Below are 22,088 nucleotides of genomic sequence, written 5' to 3'. Positions count from 1 at the left end.
GTACACACATGCACGCAAACACACCAACAGTACACACATGCACGCAAACACACCAACAGTACACACATGCACGCAAACACACCAACAGTACACACATGCACACAAACACACCAACAGTACACACATGCATGCAAACACACCAACAGTACACACATGCACGCAAACACACCAACAGTACACACATGCACACAATACACTCACACCTCGAAAAAACAACAACAAAAAAACAAATTCTAACTCAGTACTGCCTGACTGCCTCTGCAGTCTCTCAATGGCCGACCAAAGCCAGTAGAACATTTGACTACTTTTCCATATTTCTGTGCTTCTGTACCACTGTGCTGTGGGGGACGATGTTCAACTTGAAACCTTTGCTTTGTAAACCCTGTCTACAGTACCCATACTACTGCCACCCTACAGCCCTGTCTGTCTTCATAGGGTGGTTATAGGTGCTGCTTTCCCTATCACACTTTTTACATTCTATTATTATAGGCCACTTCGCACTTAAAAGTATAAGCATAGGGTTTACAGCACACACGCACGGGGTTTACAGCACACACGCACGGGGTTTACAGCACACACGCACGGGGTTTACAGCACACACGCACGGGGTTTACAGCATACGGTTTACAGCATACGGCTTACAGCATACACATACAGTTTACAGTATAAACATACAACTTACAGTATAAACACACAACTTACAGTATAGTAGAAACACACAACTTACAGTATAGTAGAAACATACAACTTACAGTATAAACACACAACTTACAGTATAAACACACAACTTACAGTATAGTAGAAACACAACACTTACAGTACAGTATAAACACACAACTTACAGTACAGTATAAACACACAACTTACAGTATAGTAGAAACACAACACTTACAGTATAGTATAAACATACAACTTACAGTACAGTATAAACATACAACTTACAGTATAGTAGAAACACACAACTTACAGTACAGTATAAACATACAACTTACAGTATAAACACACAACTTAGAGTATAGAGAGAAGCTTCTCTTCTCGTTTAAGAGACAGGAACGACAGCGCTTATTGACACAGACGCCGTGACAGTTCATCTTTAACCAGGCCAAGGTTGTATTCGTTAGGCACCAAACGTAGGAAAAAAGACTGAAACAGGGAGGGACGACCAGACTTCTCCAATAAGAAACTGTCATTCTAGTTTTCCATTTCTAAATATTTTAAACCGTTTTCTGTTGTGTACCCTAGCCTAGCGAATGTGACAGGGTGATGGTGACTCTTGGCTGCACTGGGCAGGGCAAGGAACACCTGGTTTCTGTAGCACACCGACAGTGAGGCAGACACCTGAGAGAGTGCCTTTGTTCCAAAGTAGCACCAAGGTGAAAGGTAATCCTGGATAAGAAAGACAGAAAGGTGTGAGTGCCAATGCAGTGGGTGAGTGGACTCTGGGGCAGTGCCAGTGACATCGACACAGATACAGGAGACTCATTTGGTTGGCAGGGTGCAGTCTGTGCTCTACCATGCTGAAGATAAATCACCCTTGAGGGTGCAGTCATTGTGGTTGATCCTTCCCCTGTTGATGAAGCCCAGCATGCTGTACATGTTAACTTGTACATTTTTACATTGTCTTATACAATCACATCCTCATTCAAATACACACACACACACACACACACACACAAACGGAAGCACACTCGCGCACACACGTAGAAACGCACACACTGCAGTGGAGCAGGTTGAGAGCTTCAAGTTCCTTGGCATCCACATCACCAACAAACTAAGCACACCAAGACAGTTGTGAAGAGGGCACGACAAAACCTATTCCCCCTCAGGAGACTGAAACAATTTGGCATGGGTCCTCAGATCCTTAAAAGATTTTACAGCTGCACCATCGAGAGCATCCTGTTGGGTTGCGTCACTGCCTGGTATGGCAACTGCTCGGCCTCCGACCCCAAGGCACTACAGATGGTAGTGTGTACGGCCCAGTACATCACCGGGGCCAAGCTTCCTGCCATCCAGGACCTCTATACCAGGCGGTGTCAGAGGAAGGCTCCAGCCACCCTAGTCATAGACTGTTCTCTCTGCTACCTCACGGCAAGCGGTACCGGAGGGCCAAGTCTAGGTTCAAGAGGCTTCTAAACAGCTTCTACCCCCAAGCCATAAGACTCCTGAACTTCTAATCAAATGCCTATCCAGATGATTTCCATCTCAACTACCTCGACACCGGTGCCCCCGCACATTGACTCTGTACTGGTACCCCCTGTATATAACCCCGCTATTGTTATTTACTGCTGCTCTTTAATTATTTGTTTTTCTTATCTTTTTCGTAACTTTAGTTTTTAGCTATTTCCTTAAAACTGCAGTTGGTTAAGGGCTTGTAAGTAAGCATTTCACTCTAAGGTCTACCTGGTGTATTCGGCGCATGTGACAAATAACATTTGATTTAATTTTGTTTTATTTGACATACAGGGACAGGATACTGTCAGTAATTTAGCAGCGTCACACTTTCACAGTCTAATTATCTCCTATGTTGCTGTGAACACATCCCACTGACCCTCTGAGCCTGGTGGCCCCTGCCTCGCTCTCATCCATAGTAGCTCTGCAGTCACATGACCTGCCTTTGACACGGTTATGGGGATTTCTCTCTCTGGTTCTTGTTCTAATTCTCTCTCGCTCCCTCTCTCTCTGGTTCTTGTTCCCTCTCTAATTCTCTCTCGCTCCCTCTCTCTCTGGCAGCAGCAGACATGACCGGGGAGCTGTGATGTGATGAAAGCGTGCCTCCACAGCAGGCCTGTGCCCCTCCCTCCCTTCCCCTGTCCCAACCATCATCAGTTTCAGGCACCACTTCTCTCATCTTCTATGGGGGGTGAGAACGCCCCCATCCACATCGACAGGGCTGTAGTGGAGAGCCTCAAGTTCCTCGGTGTCCACATCACTAAGGAATTGACATGGTCCACACACACCGACACAGTCGTGAAAAGGGCACAACAACAACTCTTCCCCCTCAGGAGGCTGAAAAGATTCAGCATGGGCCCTCAGATACTCATAAAGTTCTACAGCTGCACTATTGAGAACATCTTGATTGGCTGCATTACCTCTTGGAATGGCAACTGCTTGGCATCTGACCGCAATACAGAGGGTAGTGAGTACGGTACAGTACATCACTGGGGCCGAGCTCCCTGCCATCCAGGACCCTTAAACCAGGCCGTGTCAGAGTAAGGCCTTAAAAATTGTCAAAGAGAAGAGCGTCCCGAGTGGCGCAGTGGTCTAAGGCACTGCTAGCTGTGCCACTAGAGATTCTGGGTTCGAGTCCAGGCTCTGTCGCAGCCGACCGGGAGGCCCATGGGGCAGCGCACAATTGGCCAAGCGTCGTTAGGGAGGGTTTGGCCGTCAGGGGTGTCCTTGTCTCATCGCGCACTAGCGACTCCTGTGGCGGGCCGGGCGCAGTGCACGCTGACCAGGTCGCCAGGTGCACAGTGTTTCCTCTGACACGTTGGTGCGGCTGGCTTCTGGCTTGGATGTGCATTGTGTCAAGAAGCAGTTGGGTTGTGTTTCGGAGGACGCATGGCTCTCGACCTTCGCCTCTCCCGAGCCCATATGGGAGTTCCAGCGATGAGACAAGACTGTAACTACCAATTGGGGAGAAAAAAAGGGGTGAAAAATACAACAACAATACAACAACAAAAAAATTGTCAAAGACTCCAACAACCCAAGTCAGACTGTTCTCTCTGCTACTGCATGGCAAGTGGTATCGATGCACCAATTCTGGAACCTGAACAGCTTCTACCCCCAAGCTTGCTAAATAGTTTGTCCAGGTTGGTTAACTATCTGCATGAACTCTTTTGACATACGGTGTTGATCTGTCCTGTCACTTTACCCCACTTAGTGTATATGTCAGTGGAGGCTGCTGAGGGGAGGACGGCTCATAATAATGTCTGGAATGGAGTGAATGGAATGGCATCAAACACATGGAAACCATGGAAACTACATGTCTGAAACCATTCCATTTATTCCGTTCCATCCATTACACTGAGCTGAACAACAATATAAATCACAAGTTTTGGTCCCATGTTTCATGAGCTGAAAGATCCTAGAAAAATGTTCCATATTCACAAAAACCTTCTTTCTCTCAAATGTTATTCACAAATTTGTTTACATCCCTGTTACTTTAGCGAATATGTCAGTACGTCCAACGGGCCTTAAAACCGCAGACCACATGTAACCCCGCCAGCCCAGGTCCTGCACATCCGGCTACTTCACCTACAGGATTGTCTAAGACCAGGCACCCAGACAGCTGGTGAAGCTGAGGAGTCTTTAATAAAGCCCTTTTGTGGGGAAAACTCACTCTGAGTGTCTGGGTCTATGCACAACCATGGCTGCGCCCTTGCCCAATCATGTGAAATCCATAGATTAGAGTGTTGCATTTATATTTTTGTTCAGTATACATATCTACCTCAATTACCTCATACCCCTGCACACGGACTCGGTACCGGTACCCTGCGTATATAGCCAAGTTATCGTTACTCATTGTGCATTTATTAATTTTATTATTTCAAATTGTTCTCTCTGCATTGTTGAAAAAAATAATGTTTTGTCACATATACCAGATAGGGGCAGTGAAATGTATTTTATAGGGTCAGTGAAATGTGTTGTTTTATAGGGTCAGCCAAAGGCAAACAATATTAGATTTGATCGAGTGCAGCACCGCAAAACGACCACAATAGAGCTTTGCTGACACCAACTGGTCAGAATTGAGTACTGCACTGAGAAATGTGATATTTGTATTACTGCAATATTATTTCTCTAGTCTAAGATATTGGGGGTTAATTTCAAAAATATGTTTACTTAACTAGGCATGTCAGTTAAGAACAGATTCTTATTTACAATGACGGCTTGCCAGGGAACAGTGGGTTAACTGCTTTGTTCAGGGACAGATTTTTACCTCATCAACTCAGGGATTTGATCCAGCAACCTTTGGGTTACTGGCCCAACACACTAACCACCTGTTATAAGCTGAGATATGGAATTGTTTTGAGACTGTCATACCCTGGATCAGTTAGCTTTTTGACTTTGGCCTTAAGTACCAAATCCCATTGAATAACATTCATAAATGGCACAAAAAATTGTTTTTTTGAAGTGTCCGTCTTATATCTAGGATATATAAGACGGCTCAGGAGATATATAGATATAGATCTATCTACACACACACACACACACACACACACACACACACACACACTTTCTCCATATTTTGTTACGTTACAGCCATATTCTAAAATGGATACAATTATCTTTTTTCTCAACAATCCTCACACAATACCCCATAATGACAAAGCGAAAACAGGTTTAGCCATTTTCACAAATGTATTAAAAACAGAAATACCTTATTTACATAAGTATTCAGCCCCTTTGCTATGAGACTCGAAATTGAGCTCAAGCGCATCCTGTTTCCATTGATCATCTGAGATTGCTCTATTACTCGATTGGAGACCATCGGGGTGAATTCGATTGAGTAAAACATTATTTGAAAAGGTCCCACTGTTGATAGTGAATGTCTGAGCAAAAACCAAGCCGAGGTTGAAGGAATTGTCCGTAGATCTCCGAGACAGGATTGTGTCGAGGCACAAATCTGGGGAAGGGTACTAAAAAATGTCCGCAGCATTGGAGGTCCCCATGAACACAGTGGTGTCAAACATTCTTAAATGGAAGAAGTATAAACCATCAACTCTTCCTAAAGCTGGCCCCATCGGCCAAACGGGAGAGAAGGGCCTTGGTCAGGGAGGTGACCAAGAACCCAATGGTCACTCTGTCAGAGCTCCAGAGTTCCTCTGTGGAGATGGGAGAACCTTCCAGAAGGACAACCATCTCTGCAGCCCTCCACCAATCAGTCCTTTATGGTAGAGTGGCCAGACAGAAGCCACTCCTCAGTAAAAGGCACATGACAGCCCACTTGGAGTTTGTCAAAAGGCACCTAAAGGACTCTCAGACCATGAGAAACAAGATTCTCTGGTCTGATGAAACCAAGTTGAACTTTTTTAACCTAATGCCAAGCGTCACGTATGGACAAAACTGTGGGGATGTTTTTCAGAGGCAGGGACTGTGACACTTGTCGGGATCGAGGGGAAGATGAACAGAGCAAAGTAGAGAGCGATCCTTGATCAAAATCTGCTCCAGAGCAAAGGTTCACCTTCCAACAGGACAATGACCCTAAGCATACGGCCAAGACATTTACATTTAAGTCATTTAGCAGACGCTCTTATCCAATGCAGGAGTGGCTTTGGGACACGGCTCAATGTCCTGTTGTGGCCCAGCCAGAGTTCAGACTTGAACCTGATCGAACATCTCTGGAAAGACTTGGAAATTGCTGTGCAGCAACGTTCCCCATCCAACCTGAAGGAGCTTGAGAGGATCTGCAGAGAAGAATGGGAGAAACTCCCCAAATACAGGTGTGCCAAGCTTGTAGCATCATACCCAGGAACACTTGATACTGTAATCACTGCCAAAGATGCTTCAACAAAGTACTGAGTAAAGGGTCTGAATACATTTACATTTAAGTCATTTAGCAGAAGTGATATTTAAGTTTTCTGAAAACATGTTTATGCTTTGTCATTATGGGGTATTGTGTTTTTTCCTCAAATAATTTGATCCATTTTAATATAAGGCTGTAACGTAACAAAATAACGGAAAATTCAAAATGTCTGAATACTTTCTGAACCCTCTATTTAACCCCTTTTCATGGGTAAACTATTACCTCCATTCACCCATACAACTAATTCAACCGGTCATACAGCAAAACAGAGAACGTCATGGTGTGTGAGAATCACCCCTTTCCACAGTGGCGTTAGTTCGTAGCCCAAAAGGTTCGTAGAGCAAAACGGGAGGCCAAAATTGTTCGGAAGCTACAGCCATTTTCGTGAATAGACCGATTTTCGGGATGTCCCAGTCTGACAAACACCGCTGTAGCTTGGCCTCCTTCCACCGCAGATGGGATGTCTCAATCTGACAAACACCGCTGTAGCTCGGCCTCCTTCCACCGCAGATGGGATGTCTCAATCTGACAAACACCGCTGTAGCTCGGCCTGCTTCCACCGCAGATGGGATGTCTCAATCTGACAAACACCGCTGTAGCTCGACCTCCTTCCACCGCAGATGGGATGTCTCAATCTGACAAAACACCGCTGTCGCTCGGCCTGCTTCCACCGCAGATGGGATGTCTCAATCTGACAAACACCGCTGTAGCTCGGCCTCCTTCCACCGCAGATGGGATGTCTCAATCTGACAAACACCGCTGTAGCTCGACCTCCTTCCACCGCAGATGGGATGTCTCAATCTGACAAACACCGCTGTAGCTCGACCTCCTTCCACCGCAGATGGGATGTCCCAGTCTGACAAACACCGCTGTAGCTCGGCCTCCTTCCACCGCAGAACGTCACAGGTGGATGCGGTAGACAGACAGATAGTTCTCGCTTAAACCAACAGATTGATGGTGATGTTATTATGTTACTTATATTGACGCACCAGTGCGTCAGACTATATGGGGATTTATATACAGCACATGCCTTTTGAGGGCTCTGCATTGGACTAAACCTTGGGATTGACTTTGGGCTCAGCATTGCCAGGCAGTTTTGCCTCTATAAAGGAGGTATATAGATTGTATCTAGTGATTTGGGGTTGGGTTGTGTATACGGGTTAAATCCACTATGGAACCTGCTAAGCAATGAGAGGTAATACGCTGTATCATTTCACATAATTTGTTCTAGGACTCAACAGAGAAGGAAGAGAAGGAATGGCTTGTGCTGAGCAGGTTGATTTAGGTTGATTTAGCTATCACTAGACATGCGGTCTGATTTACTGACTACGGACAATGTAAAAAGGAATTATGATATGGCCTTCTATTCCACCCAGACTATTTTGCTTTAAGCAATGGCTGTAAATCCATTTTTTTTTTCTATAGGATTGCGTCAAGGTTCTACAATCTTTACAAACTAACGCAAATTACATGTTTACTACAAAATTAAATATTTTATTTGCTGTACATGAATTGTGACTGACATTTTATTCAGATTTTCCTCCCGCATAACATGACAATGAAGTGCAGACAGAGTGTAAATAAAACAACTTTACAAATAAAAACTCAAGGCAGCAGGACTACTGTTCAACTGATGGCAGTGAAACATTTGGTCTGGTCGTAATCAGACGGACATAAGTAGAATTCTTCATAGGCTGCGAAAGAAACCCAGCAGATGCTCCCATTATATACAGCATGTAACATCTACACAATTCATAATATGTTGAGAATCCTTAAGATGTAAAAAACTGTTGGCAGGTGGTACTTTATACACAGACAAACAAATGCTTTCCCACAATATGCAATAATGTGGAAAAGACTGGGATTGCATGGACATGATTGTCCAACAACCAGACATTTAGACACATCTCTACTGACCTTGGCCATGCTAAAATACAGTTAACATCCATCCTTCCTTCAATTGACAACACATCTGACAGCATTGGTTAGGTGAAAATGGTCTCATATCCCCTTGAGGAGGGCAGGAAGACAGAAAAAGCGAGAGCCGTGCATCCTTATCAGAATAGTAACAGAGACATGAAAGATGACTAGAAATGGAATACTACAAGAGGTGGGGGTTTCACAGTGAAGGAAACACATCACTAGGGCCAGGGTTTAGCCATCCGTCCAGTCACAACCAATTGTCCTTGACTTGATCCTCGTCCTGTTCTCACCGGCCAGAAGAGCAGGGTTAGTTCAAGACTGTAGGCATCACCTTGTTAAAAAAAAGGCACACTATGGGGCCTCCCGAGTGGCGCAGCGGTCTAAGGCACTGCGGGGGGGGGGGGGTTGCTTTACTTGGCCCATCGCACTCTAGCGACTCCTTGTGGCTGGCCAGGTGACTGCAGGCTGACCCCGGTCGCCAGTTGAACAGTGTTTCCTCCGACACATTGGTGCGGCGGGCTTCCGGGTTAAGCTGGCGGGTGTTAAGGAGTGCGGCGAGTCATGTTTCAGAATTCACCTTCGCCTCTCCTGAGCCCGATAGGGAGTTGCAGCGATGGAACAAGATAGCAATTAGGGAGAAGGGGGGTGGGGGGGTAAAATACACTAAAGACCAACTACAACACCACTCCTCCTTACAACCAGAATTTCACTTCTCTCGTTTCCAGTTTAGAGAAGGAATGACACTTGTTGGCCTTGCAGATCAAATGAACATACAAAGAGCATTAGTCAGTCACTGACCCTACACATCCTGACCTGTAGCTCTCCAGGAGCAGGTTAAGTCCACTGACATAAAGGAGAGGACATTATGGCAGTGGAGTTCATCTGTTATCCAGGGTGAAAGAGTACGGCAGGCTGTGAGGGACATTAGGAGTGTTTGATGGTGTATTTGCCTTCCTGCAGCTGAGAGACGTAGAGTTTGGACTTGGTGTCAGGCTGTTTGAACCACACCTCGTCATGGTTTATGGTGGTTATTATGGCAGTTATTATGGCGCTGTGCGGAGAGACGGAAGAGGATTGGATAATAAAATATATTAATTTTCATCACATACACCTATATGCCTCTTTACACCAATTCACTTACAAAACCTGAATCTAGAGTATGAACGACAACAGCGTATCCACACAAGATCATGCTCCCACGCTCAAATGCGTCACATGCAAATATACATACAGAAACACACAAACACACCATTTGAAAACATACATTTCCTACACAGACACCAAGACACACACCTGGTAGTGTGTTGGTCATTCTTGTTGATACACAAGGCCTGTCCTCTGCACTACCACTGGCTGTCATAGAACAGTCTGCCCTCCTCTGACCTCGCCACATGGTGGTGTCTGTCCGCCTTGGTAGGGACTACACACACAGCACAAACACGTCATACCGAAGGTACAACAGTTGTTAGCACTATGTATTAACATATACCCTCACTATCTAAATACATACATTCAGAAAGTCTTACATAAGGAGTGAAACTAAGCTGGTACAATAATTAACACAAAGACGCCAAGGAAACTGTAGGCTGCTACACTATTATTTAGCAATTCAGCATGTCACCTACATGAAACACTGGCAAATGGACTTAAAACTCGGAGAAGAATAAATAAAACGATCGTTATAAGGAGTGGACCAAATCGCAGCGTGGTTTGGGTTCATCATCATTTATTTTAAATGTGAACCAGCAACAAAGCAATAAAGAGTAACAAACAAATGAACGTACAGCCTTGTAGGGCTCAAAAGCAACAACACAAAAACAAGATCCCACAAACAACAAGTGGGAAAAGGCTGCCTAAGTATAATCCCCAATCAGAGACAATGATAGACAGCTGCCTCTGATTGGGAACCATACCCGGCCAACAAAGAAATAGAAAACATAGAAATAATAAACTAGAACACCCCATCAGTCGCACCCTGACCTACTTCAGCATAGAAAATAAAGGCTTTTTATGGTCAGGACGTGATATATATATATATATATATATACACATAGTAGTCAGAAGTTTACATACACTTAGGATGGAGTCATTAAAACTCATTTTTTAACCCCATCCACACATGTTTTGTTAATTAACAAACTATAGGTTTTGGCAAGTCGGTTAGGACATCTTCTTTGATAGATTATTTCACTTATGATTCACTGTGTCACAATTCCAGTGGGTCAGGAGTTTACATGCACTAAGTTGACTGTGCCTTTAAACAGCTTGGAAAATTCCAGAAAATGATGTCATTGCTTTAGAAGCTTCTGATAGGCTAATTGACATAATTTGAGTCACTGGAGGTGTACCTGTGGATGTATTTCAAGGCCTAGTTTCAAACTCAGTGCCTCTTTGCTTGACATCATGGGAAAAATTAAATAAAATCAGCCAACCTCAGAAAAATAATTGTAGACCTCCACAAGTCTGGTTCATCCTTGGGAGCAATTTCCAAACGTCTGAAGGTACCACGTTCATCTGTACAAACAATAGTACGCAAGCATAAACACCATGGGACCACTCAGCCGTCATACCTCTCAGGAAGGAGACGCGTTCTGTCTCCTAGAGATGAACGTACTTTGGTGTGAAAAGTGCAAATCAATCCCAGAACAACAGCAAAGGACTTTGTGAAGATGCTGGAGGAAACAGGTTAAAAAGTATTTATATCCACAATAAAACGAGTCCTATATCGACAACCTCCAAAACCGCCATTAAAAAAAAGCCAGACTACGGTTTGCAACTGCACATGGGGACAAAGATCATACTTTTTGGAGAAATGTCCTCTGGTCTGATGAAACAATAGGACTGTTTGGCCATAATGACCACCGTTATGTTTGGAGGAAAAAGGGGGAGGCTTGCAAGCCGAAGAATACCATCCCAACCGTGAAGCACGGGGGTGGCAGCATCATGTTATGGGGGTGCTTTTCTGCAGGAGGGACTGGTGCACTTCATAAAATAGATGGCATCATGAGGTAGGAACATTTTGTGGATATATTGAAGCAACATCAAGACATCAGTCAGGAAGTTAATGCTCGGTCGCAAATGGACAATGACCCCAAGCATACCTCCAAAGTTGTGGCAAAATGGCTTAAGGACAACAAAGTCAAGGTATTGGAGTGGCCATCACCTCAATCCTATAGAAATGGGCAGAACTGAAAAAGCATGTGCGAGCAAGGAGGCCTACAAACCTGACTCAGTTACACCAGCTCTGTCAGAAAGAATGGGCCAAGATTCACCCAACTTATTGTGGGAAGCTTGTGGAAGCCTACCCAAAACATTTGACACAAGTTAAACAATTTAAAGGCAATGCTACCAAATACTAATTGAGTGTATGTAAACTTCTGACCCACTGGAAATGTGATGAAAGGAATAAAAGCTGAAATAATTCTCTACTATTATTCTGACATTTCACATTCTTAAAAAAAAGTGGTGATCCTAACTGAACTAAGACAGGGGATTTTTGATAGGCTTAAATGTCAGGAATTTTGAAAAACTGAGTTTAAATATATTTGGCGAAGGCGTTTGTAAACTTCCGACTTAAAAGTGTGTGTGATAAAATATATTTTACTTATTCTATTAACTGAATGGGGATTCTGTCATTCTGTCTATCCCCCCCCCCCCCCCCCAAAAAAAAATAAAAAATAATAATAAATGTAAACATAGAAGGTACCGTACAGGTAAAAATCTACTTTCATCCCTGCTCTTAATATAATGTGGGACCAGATACTGTAACAAATGAAAGACATAAATCTGAGATTCTTACCATCAACCTTGACCCTGTGCGACCCTAATGTCACCTCCGCCTGTGGTGCATACAGAACAAGATTGAAAAGTTAAATTCCAACCCTAACAAAATTACAACAAAGACTTACATTTGGTTAACTCAAATACCTTTCGTATTGCTGTCCAGTCTTCAAGTACATCAAGGTCTTGCAACATGTAAACAATATATGGACGTGGGAAAGGGTTAAGTAAAAAGCTCTTCATTGATATTAGCACTGACCGTACCTGTATCTAATACAGCCTCGATAGAGTAAGACGGGTAGACAGAAAGGATATCTGAGACGACAGGCTTCTTTTTCTTGACAGGGCAGAAGGGATCCTTCGTCTTGTTCTTCCGTGAACGTAAACCATCGTTCCACAGTTCTGGAATGCAGAGACAGAGCAAGAAGAGCGCAAAGCCACTCAAGACAGTTAGTGCCTTCAGAAAGCATTCCCACCCCTTGACTTTTTCTACATGTTGTTACAACAGGATTTTTTTATTTTTTTGCCATTTTTGGACACTGGCCCACACACACAATACCCCATAATGTCAAAGTGAAATTATGTTTAGACAATTTAACAAATCAGTTAAAAATGAAAAGCTGAAATGTCTTAAGGCAATAAGTAGTCAACCCATTGGTTATTAGCAAGACAGGAGTAGTTCAGGAGTACAAATCTCCTTAACAAGTCACATAATAAGTTGCATGGACTCACTGTTTACAATAATAATATTTAACATGATTTTTGAATGACTACCTCATCTCTGTAACCCACACACAGATAATTGTAAGGTCCCTCAGTTGAGCAGTGAATTTCAAGCCCTGACTCAACCACAAATATCAGGGTTTTCCAATGACTCTCAAATAATGGCCCCTATTGGTAGATTGGTAAAAATAAAAAGTAGACATTGAATTTTCTTTTGAGCATGGTGAAGTTATTAATTACACTTTAGGTGTATTGATAAACCCAGTCAATACAAAGATACAGGGGTCCTTCCTAACTCAATTACTGGAGAAGAAGGAAACAGCTCAGGGATTTCACCATGAGGCCAATGGTGACTTAAAAACAGATTTTTATTTTATTTAACTAGGCAAGTCAGTCAAGAGCAAATTCTTATTTCCAATGAATGACAGGCTACCCCGGTCAACTGTGCACCCGCCCTATGGGACTCGCGATCACGGCCAGTTGTGATACAGCCCGAAATCGAACACAGGTCTGTAGTGACACCTCTAGTTACGCCACAATACTAACCTAATTGACAGAGTGAAAAGGGTGCCTGTACACAATACAAATATTCTAAAACATGCATGCTGTTTGCAACAAGGCACTAAAGTAAAACTGCAAAAAATGTTGCAAAGCAAATAACTTTTTGTCCTGAATAAATAGTGTTATGTTTGGGGCAAATCCAACACAACAAATTACTGAGTCTCTCTATATTTACAGGCATACTGGTGGCTGCATCATATTATGGGTATGCTATTAATCACTAATGACAGGGGCTTTATCAGGATAAAACAAATAAATGGAATGGAGCTAAGCAGACAAAATCCTAGAGGAAAACTGGTTCAGTCTGCTGTCCACCAGACACTGGGAGATTAATTCACCTTTCAGCAGGACAATAACCTAAAAACACAAGGCCAAATCTACACTGGAGTTGCTTACCAAGAAGACCGTGAATGTTCCTGAGTTGCCACGTTAGTTTTGACTTAAATCTGCTTGAAAATCTATGGCAAAATCTGAAAATGGTTGTCTAGCAATGATCAATAACCAATTTAACAGAGCTTGAAGAATTTCGAAAATAATAAATGGGAAAATGTTGCACAATCCAAGAGAGAAAAGCTCAGAGACTTACCCAGAAAGACTCACAGCTGTAATCACTGCCAAAGGTGCTTCTACAAAGTACTGACTCAGGGGTGTGAATACTATTGTAAATTAGATATTTCTGTAGTTCATTTTCAAGTAATTTGCAAAAATGTAAAACAAAATCCCATAATTCACTTTGTCATTATGGGATACCATTTGTAGATGGGTGAGAGAAAAAACATAAATTGAATACATTTTGAATTCAGTCAAACAAGATGAGAAAAGAAACCCAATGCTCCTGATAGCATCACTGCTCTTCAATAAGCTTCACGTATCGACCTCAAGGCCTTCGTCAGAGCTTGTGTGTGTGTCTCGAATTTGCACCCTTATGTAGACATAGCTCCACCCTCATCGATTCAATGATAATCGAATGTGGTTGGAGTCGAGGGAAAATAAGCAAGTGTTACCAAATATAACAATGTGCATTTCATAAGTATTCATATCAAAACGTGGAATAAGTAAAAGGGTAGGAATACTTTGCGAAGGCACTTTCAATCCAAGCTGGTAGCCCTGAGATTGTAGGATATGCAGGATCTCTCCAGCCCTGCATTTACACACCTAATTCAACACATCACCTACCCTCCATGCCCTTCATTTAGTTCAATCAGGCGTGTCAGTAATAGCATTTACTTAACAGGCTTTAAAGTCATTTCCAACTAATATTGACTGTACAGCAATAGCCCTTCCTCATCGTCCTCTGTATGTAGTTAACAGGATCAGAGTATTGCATATAGCCCAGGGCTATAGCCTCCTGTACCTGAGGTGATGTCGATACTGTGTCGGTCCTCCTCCAGGCGTCTGATCTTCTCCTCTAAGTGACTGTGCACCGTGTCAAACAGCAACAGCTTCTCGCTCTGGGAGGAAACACAGAACATGGATGAGTACTGTAGTACTACCAAAACCATGGCGAGAGACCCTGGTCCAATACATACAAAAATGCACCTTTGCTGATTGTATAACTGCAAAGAATTCTACATTATTGTCCAGTAGTTTGCCATGCAACCTTCATTCCTTGAGGTAGACATATTGGTGACCTGTATGTGACTAGACAAGGGAAAGCAAGGATTCAAACCAACTGCTTTCTACAGCCCGAAACCTCAGACAGGGCCAGAGACAATGATTTAATTCCACGTTTGATCACTGTCACATTATAAACTGGCCCAACAATTGGCCCTTGGGGATCAATAAAGTTGTATCGTATTGAATTAACCCGACCTCCCAGTGTTGGCAGGCAGCCTGGATCTCACAGTCGTACTTTTTCTTCACAGACTCCAGACACAGCTCTTGGTAGATCCCTAGAGAAGATACAGGACAAGGAAAACATCTCTTTAGTCGTGGCACCCTTCAGAAGGTTGGACGTCACTGAGAACAGAGCCATACATCTACAGTGTAACAGTACATTGGATATAAGATACGATAGTACTTAATTAATTTCACAGGGGGGGACATGTTATTGCACCAGCCAACACATACATTACCAATACACCATTAAAACACAACAAGGACACACAGGCATTACCAATAAATACACCATTAATACACAACAAGGACACACAGGTATTACCAATAAATACACCATTAAAACACAACAAGGACACACAGACATTACCAATAAATACACCATTAATACACAACAAGGACACACAGGCATTCCAAGCATCACATCAATGAATATAAAAAGTGTTTGTGTTAAAAAGGATCAGCGGAAACATTATGCTTTAGACCTGGCTAAAATACATCTTTCTGCCATAGCACTGTGATGCTCCAGGTACTGTGGAGGGGGTGGCTAGTCTTGGCCATAGCACTGCGATTCTCCAGGTACTGTGGAGGGGGTGTCTTGTCTTGGCCATAGCACTGTGATGCACCAGGTACTGTGGAGGGGGTGGCTAGTGTTGGCCATAGCACTGTGATGCTCCACTATGATGCTTCAGGTACTGTGGAGGGGGTGGCTAGTGTTGGCCATAGCACTGTGATGCTCCAGGCAGGTACTGTGGAGGGGGTGGCTAGTGTTGGCCATAGCACTGTGATGCTCCACTATGATGCTCCAGGTACTGTGGAGGGGGTGGCTAGTGTTGGCCATAGCACTGTGATGCTCCACTATGATGCTCCAGGTACTGTGGAGGGGGTGTCTAGTGTTGGCCATAGCACTGTGATGCTCCAGGTACTGTGGAGGGGGTGTCTAGTGTTGGCCATAGCACTGATGCTCCAGGTACTGTGGAGGGGGTGGCTAGTGTTGGCCATAGCACTGTGATGCTCCAGGTACTGTGGAGGGGGTGGCTCGTGTTGGCTATAGCACTGTGATGCTCCAGGCAGGTACTGTGGAGGGGGTGGCTAGTGTTGGCCATAGCACTGTGATGCTCCACTATGATGCTCCAGGCAGGTACTGTGGAGGAGGTGTCTTGTCTTGGCCATAGCACTGTGATGCTCCAGGTACTGTGGAGGGGGTGGCTAGTCTTGGCCATAGCACTGTGATGCTCCAGGTAATGTGGAGGGGGTGACTCGTGTTGGCCATAGCACTGTGATGCTCCAGGTACTGTGGAGAGGGTGTCTAGTGTTGGCCATAGCACTGCGATTCTCCAGGTACTGTGGAGGGGGTGTCTTGTCTTCGCCATAGCACTGTGATGCTCAAGGTAATGTGGAGGGGGTGGCTAGTGTTGGCCATAGCACTGTGATGCTCCACTATGATGCTCCAGGTACTGTGGAGGGGGTGGCTAGTGTTGGCCATAGCACTGTGATGCTCCAGGTAATGTGGAGGGGGTGGCTAGTGTTGGCCATAGCACTGTGATGCTCCACTATGATGCTCCAGGTACTGTGGAGGGGGTGGCTAGTCTTGGCCATAGCACTGTGATGCTCCAGGTAATGTGGAGGGGGTGACTCGTGTTGGCCATAGCACTGTGATGCTCCAGGTACTGTGGAGAGGGTGTCTAGTGTTGGCCATAGCACTGCGATTCTCCAGGTACTGTGGAGGGGGTGTCTTGTCTTCGCCATAGCACTGTGATGCTCAAGGTAATGTGGAGGGGGTGGCTAGTGTTGGCCATAGCACTGTGATGCTCCACTATGATGCTCCAGGTACTGTGGAGGGGGTGGCTAGTGTTGGCCATAGCACTGTGATGCTCCAGGTAATGTGGAGGGGGTGGCTAGTGTTGGCCATAGCACTGTGATGCTCCACTATGATGCTCCAGGTACTGTGGAGGGGGTGGCTAGTGTTGGCCATAGCACTGCGATTCTCCAGGTACTGTGGAGGGGGTGTCTTGTCTTGGCCATAGCACTGCGATTCTCCAGGTACTGTGGAGGGGGTGACTCGTGCTGGCTTCTATACGCCTAATTTTTCTGAGGATCCGCATATCCAGGATGGGCTTTAGATTGTCCTGGTGGGTGCCGATGATAGATCCAGCCTTCTGAGACTATAGACAACGCATATAAACAAATGTCTGTTAGTTATATTTGGAGGTAGCCTACCCAGGAACCCAGTAGGTAGGTCATCTAAGGAACACACAACTAAAAATGTTAGAAAACCACTGATCTTTCTGACATTGACATCAGCCGCCTGTCACAACTAAATTTAAAATGCAAAGTGGGACGTTAGTATCCAATCTAGTGTAGGCAAAGTGACATGGAAACTCACCGCCCACTTTAGTTCTGATCTGCATATTCTCCTGTAGGTTGGCCAGTGGTTCCAGATACTCTTGGGCACAGGCTGCTATGACCTCCTGTAGCTTTATATCCACCTGACTGAGCCTCTCCTTGTACAGGCTAGTCATAACAAGATAGACAGGGGTGAGTCAATATAGCAGCATCATCAGTAGCTAGTTCACTTGGCTTAAACATGCACGTAAACACGGATCAGAAATAAATAAATCTGGTAAGACTGAATCAATTTGCGAAGTAGCCAATTTTATTTACTGTTCTTTCAAGTCGCCGAATTGCTTCTCCAGGGTAGTCATCTCGTCCATACATTCCACTCGTCTCCTCTCGCAGTCCTCGTCGTTCATCTCTGTTGGCAAAATACACATGTCAACTGTCAGACAACTCCAACACAGTAAACAAAGTAGAAGTAGCAAGCTAGCAACTATAGCAACATGGCCACGCAGCATCACTTTAGTCATATAGGAGACCATAAACAAAATCGCCATGCACACTGTACTAACACACACGTAAAACATTTTGACACTGCATAACAGCAAGCTGCATTTGGCCTAGTTAAATCTAGTTAGCTACATTTACTGTATTCCTTACCCGAGCTGTCTCCATCTTCAGATACAGACGAGCTGACAGTGTCTTCTTCGTCCGTGCTACTAGCGTCTTGCTCTGGGAAATCAACCTCCATATTCTTCGTGGTTGCTTTCTTTTCGCGAGCTTGCACTTATTAAATTACTGACGATAGGTTGGCGACCTAAATTGTGTCAAAATAAGAGTGTTTTATCAATATAAACAAAGACGGCTAAACAACGAACTAGATTGTTAGTTAGCTAAATAGCTAAAACAGAGCGGAAACTGGACAACGATTTTTTTTTTAATAACTAACCCAAAATAGACCACAGCCTGTCGTTTCTAATGGGAAGAAATTAGTCTTCTTCTGTGGATTTTATATGGCGGTTGGCAACCAACTTTAAGGTGCATTACCGCCACCAACCGGTCTGTATTGTGGACCAGAGACAGTGAAGGATTTATTCTACCCAATAATCTCGTCTCCCAAACGAAACGAAATACATAATTAAAAACGACATCCCCTGAAGATGTCTCAGCAGTTCACTTAATCCTGGCTCTTCAGCCCCATTACACCTCAAATCTAATAACAATCGCTACCTTTCTCTCACATATTTCTGGCACTGAAATAGAACATCCACTGTCTCCATCACCTCCTGACAATGATCACACCTCCCAGCCGGATGTTCCCCACCACTTTCAATGTACTTGTGTGTAATAGTCTCAGCCTTGTGACTACACTTTACCTCCCTTCTCTAGCGGCCTGAGGACCAACCTGTCCCCACCTTTTCCTTGATCTTATACAGGTGTCAAAATAAATCAAATCAAAATTTAATTGGTCACATACACATGATTGGAAGATGTTATTGCGGGTGTAGCGAAATGCTTGTGCTTCTAGCTCCGACAGTGCAGTATTATCTAACAAGTCATATCTAAAATAAATTACACAGCATATACCCAATACACACAAATCTTAGTAGGAATGAATTAAGACTATATACATATGGATGAGCGATGTCAGAGCGGAACGGACTAAGATACAGTAGAATAGTGTAGAATACAGTATATATGTGTGATGCAAGATATGTAAACATTATTAAGTGAATGAGATACCATAGAATAGTATAGAAAACAGTATATACATGAGATGAGTAATGCCAGATATGTAAACATTACTAAAGTGACTAGTGTTCCATTCCTTAAAGTGGCCAGCGATTTCTAGTCTATGCCTACAGGCAGCAGCCTCTAATGTGCTAGTGATGGCTGTTTAACAGTCTGATGGCCTTGAGATAGAAGCTGTTTTTCAGTCTCTCTGTCCCAGCTTTGATGCACCTGTACTGACCAAAGCTTTCTGGATGATAGCGGGGTGAACAGGCAGTGGCTCGGGTGGGTGTTGTCCTTGATGATATTTTTGGCCTTCCTGTGACATCGGGTGCTCTAGGTGTCATGAAGGGCGGGTAGTTTGCCCCCGGTAATGCGTTGGGCAGACCGCACCACACTCTGGAGAGTCTTGTGGTGCAGTTGCCGTACCAGGCAGTGATACACCCGACAGGATGCTTTCAATTGTGCATAAGATTGTGAGGGTTTTAGGTGACAAGCCACATTTCTTCAGCCTCTTGAAGTTGAAGAGGCTCTGTTGCTCCTTCTTCACCACATTGTTGTGTCATCTGCAAACTTGATGATTGAGTCGGAGGCATGCTTGCCCACTCAGTCATGGGTGAACAGGGAGTACAGGAGGGGGCTGAGCACGCACCCTTGTGGGGCCCCAGTGTTGAGGATTAGCGGAGTGGAGGTGATGTTTCCGACCTTCACCATCTGGGGAATTCCTGTCAAGAAGTCCAGGACCCAGTTGCACCGGGCGGGGTTCAGACCCAGGGCCTCGAGCTTAATGATGAGCTTGGAGGGTACTATGGTGTTGAATGCTGAGCTATAGTCAACAAACAGCATTCTTACATAGGTATTCCTCTTGTCCAGATGGGATAGAGCAGTGTGCAGAGTGATGGCGATTGCATCGTCTGTGGATCTATTGGGGCGTTAAGCAAATTGAAGTGGGTCTAAGGTGGCAGGTAACAGGTAATATGATCCTTGGCTGGTCTCTCAAAGCACTTCGTGATGACAGAGGTGAGTGCTACGGGGCGATAGTGTTCCTTTACTCTCCCTGATCCACAACTCTTGCCACTTATTTTTAACCACTGTTCTTATTAATCTCTTGGCTTCTGCTTTACTGATAGACAATTCCATCTCAACATTAGGATGCCTACTTGGCAATAATATCCACTTCCTCATTCCCCTCTACTCCCACATGAGCTGGTACCCAGAGGAACATCACAATTATCCCCATCTGTTTCACCCTATACAAGCACTGCAAAACTTCTGCTCTGAGACAGAAATGAATTTAAGTTCATCAGTGCTGCACAGAAGTCAGAGCAGATGACTACCCTGTCTGGCCTCACCTCCTCCACACACACTGCAGTCAATAGTATGGCCAACAACTCCATTGGGTAAACAGATACATTTTCTGTAGCTCTTTTCGTCGCTGCCACCTTAAACTCAGGAACACTCAAATCTGCTCCGGCCCTCCCTGTTTCGGGGTCCTTAGATCCATCTGTGAATTTATTAAAGAGAGCATAGTATTGTGTTATTAAATGTTCACTTACAACTGAATCTACTCCTTCCTCAACATCTCTTACCCTCTCAAGCAACCATAGATATATCGGTGGTTGAGGGAGAAACCAAGGTGGGACAGCAGGAAAAAGCACAGAGGGACTAAACTCCCTCCCAAACAACCCCATCTCTCTCGCCATGCAATTGCCTATCCACCCAAAGCTTGTATTCAGATTTTGTTCATGTTCCCAACACTCTAGGAGCACCTTTTTTTTCCGGATGTGTGACCTTATGTCTTTTAAGATTTACCCAATATGTCATGGCTAGCTGTTGTCTTCTTAACTTAACCGGCATCTCTCCCAACACTACCTGCATCGCTGCCACCGGGAGGTCCTGAGTGCTCCTCAACATATTCTTAGGACTTGGGACTGGATAACATCTAGCTTTATGATCCATATGCTATACTTCCATAATCCATTGATGACATTAACAGAGCTATATATAACATTTTAAACACCATTCTATCTACCCCCTCTCCATTCCTGACAAGCAACACATCACATCCAATATTTTCCTTGCTTTGACAACGACTCTGTTAATATGCTCCGCCCATGTCATTCGAGTGTCAAACCAGACGCCCAGGAACCTAAACCCCTCCCACCCTCTCCAGATTCCTTCCATTCAGCTTCAGATATATTTCCTCCACAACTTTCCTTCTAGAAAAAAACACAGTCGTTCTGCCCCTGGACAAGGCAGTTAAACCACTGTTCCTAGGCCGTCAATGAAAATAAGACTTTGTTCTTTACTGACTTGCCTAGTTAAATAAAGGAAAAATAAAATGTTACCCCAGCTTTAGCTAATGCACTCTTCTTCTCAGCCAATGTAAAAGGGCCATTCAATGTATCCCCCACCATCTCTTTCTGATCCAGCAACCCCAGATGTTCTCCTCTGACCCTCTCTCTCCCCCACCATCTCTTTCTGATCCAGCAACCCCAGATGTTCTCCTCTGACCCTCTCTCTCCCCCACCATCTCTTTCTGATCCAGCAACCCCAGATGTTCTCCTTTGACCCTCTCTCTCCCCCATGCTGCCCCTCTTCTGGCAGATTATTAGAGCTGTGCACCTTCACAAATACCTGGGCTGACATCTCTGCCTTCTCCATATCTCTCACT

The 22,088-nt window shown here is 44.3% G+C and overlaps 1 protein-coding gene across 5 annotated transcripts; it reads right to left on the bottom strand.

Annotated features, from left to right (window-relative positions):
- Positions 1–7,996: 7,996 nt before the first annotated feature.
- On the bottom strand, positions 7,997–18,667 carry LOC135557912 (breast cancer metastasis-suppressor 1-like protein-A). 5 transcript variants are annotated; one of them, XR_010458281.1, is made up of 10 exons: positions 18,344–18,667; positions 18,011–18,101; positions 17,733–17,860; positions 15,323–15,402; positions 14,865–14,961; positions 12,542–12,628; positions 12,374–12,438; positions 12,246–12,294; positions 9,740–9,866; positions 7,997–9,497 (listed from the first exon to the last, which is right to left on the bottom strand). XR_010458281.1 is itself a non-coding variant. In XM_064991617.1 (9 exons), exons 1-9 carry the CDS (start codon positions 18,432–18,434, stop codon positions 9,790–9,792), a joined length of 765 nt encoding a protein of 254 aa, XP_064847689.1. In that variant the 5' UTR covers positions 18,435–18,667; the 3' UTR covers positions 7,997–9,789. The 5 variants fall into 5 exon arrangements, 4 of the variants coding, with proteins under 4 accessions (XP_064847689.1, XP_064847691.1, XP_064847690.1 ...); XM_064991617.1 differs by having other exon boundaries at positions 7,997–9,866; XM_064991619.1 differs by lacking the exon at positions 9,740–9,866.
- Between the last annotated feature and the right edge of the window lie 3,421 nt (positions 18,668–22,088).

The sequence above is a fragment of the Oncorhynchus masou genome, chromosome 16, assembly GCF_036934945.1.
Source record: "Oncorhynchus masou masou isolate Uvic2021 chromosome 16, UVic_Omas_1.1, whole genome shotgun sequence".
NCBI classification, from domain to species: domain Eukaryota; kingdom Metazoa; phylum Chordata; class Actinopteri; order Salmoniformes; family Salmonidae; genus Oncorhynchus; species Oncorhynchus masou.
Note: the sequence above shows the minus strand (reverse complement) of the source record. Positions and strands in the feature narration are given on the sequence as shown.

Excerpts from the sequence above, each read along its gene's own strand:
- LOC135557912 (XM_064991617.1), bottom strand. The coding sequence starts at position 18,434 with ATGGAGGTTGATTTCCCAGAGCAAGACGCTAGTAGCACGGACGAAGAA. Across the intron at positions 17,861-18,010 it reads TTCGGCGACTTGAAAGAACA|CCTGTACAAGGAGAGGCTCA; the intron begins GTAAATAAAATT and ends TGTTATGACTAG. Across the intron at positions 12,295-12,373 it reads ACTGGACAGCAATACGAAAG|GCACCACAGGCGGAGGTGAC; the intron begins GTATTTGAGTTA and ends CTTGTTCTGTAT.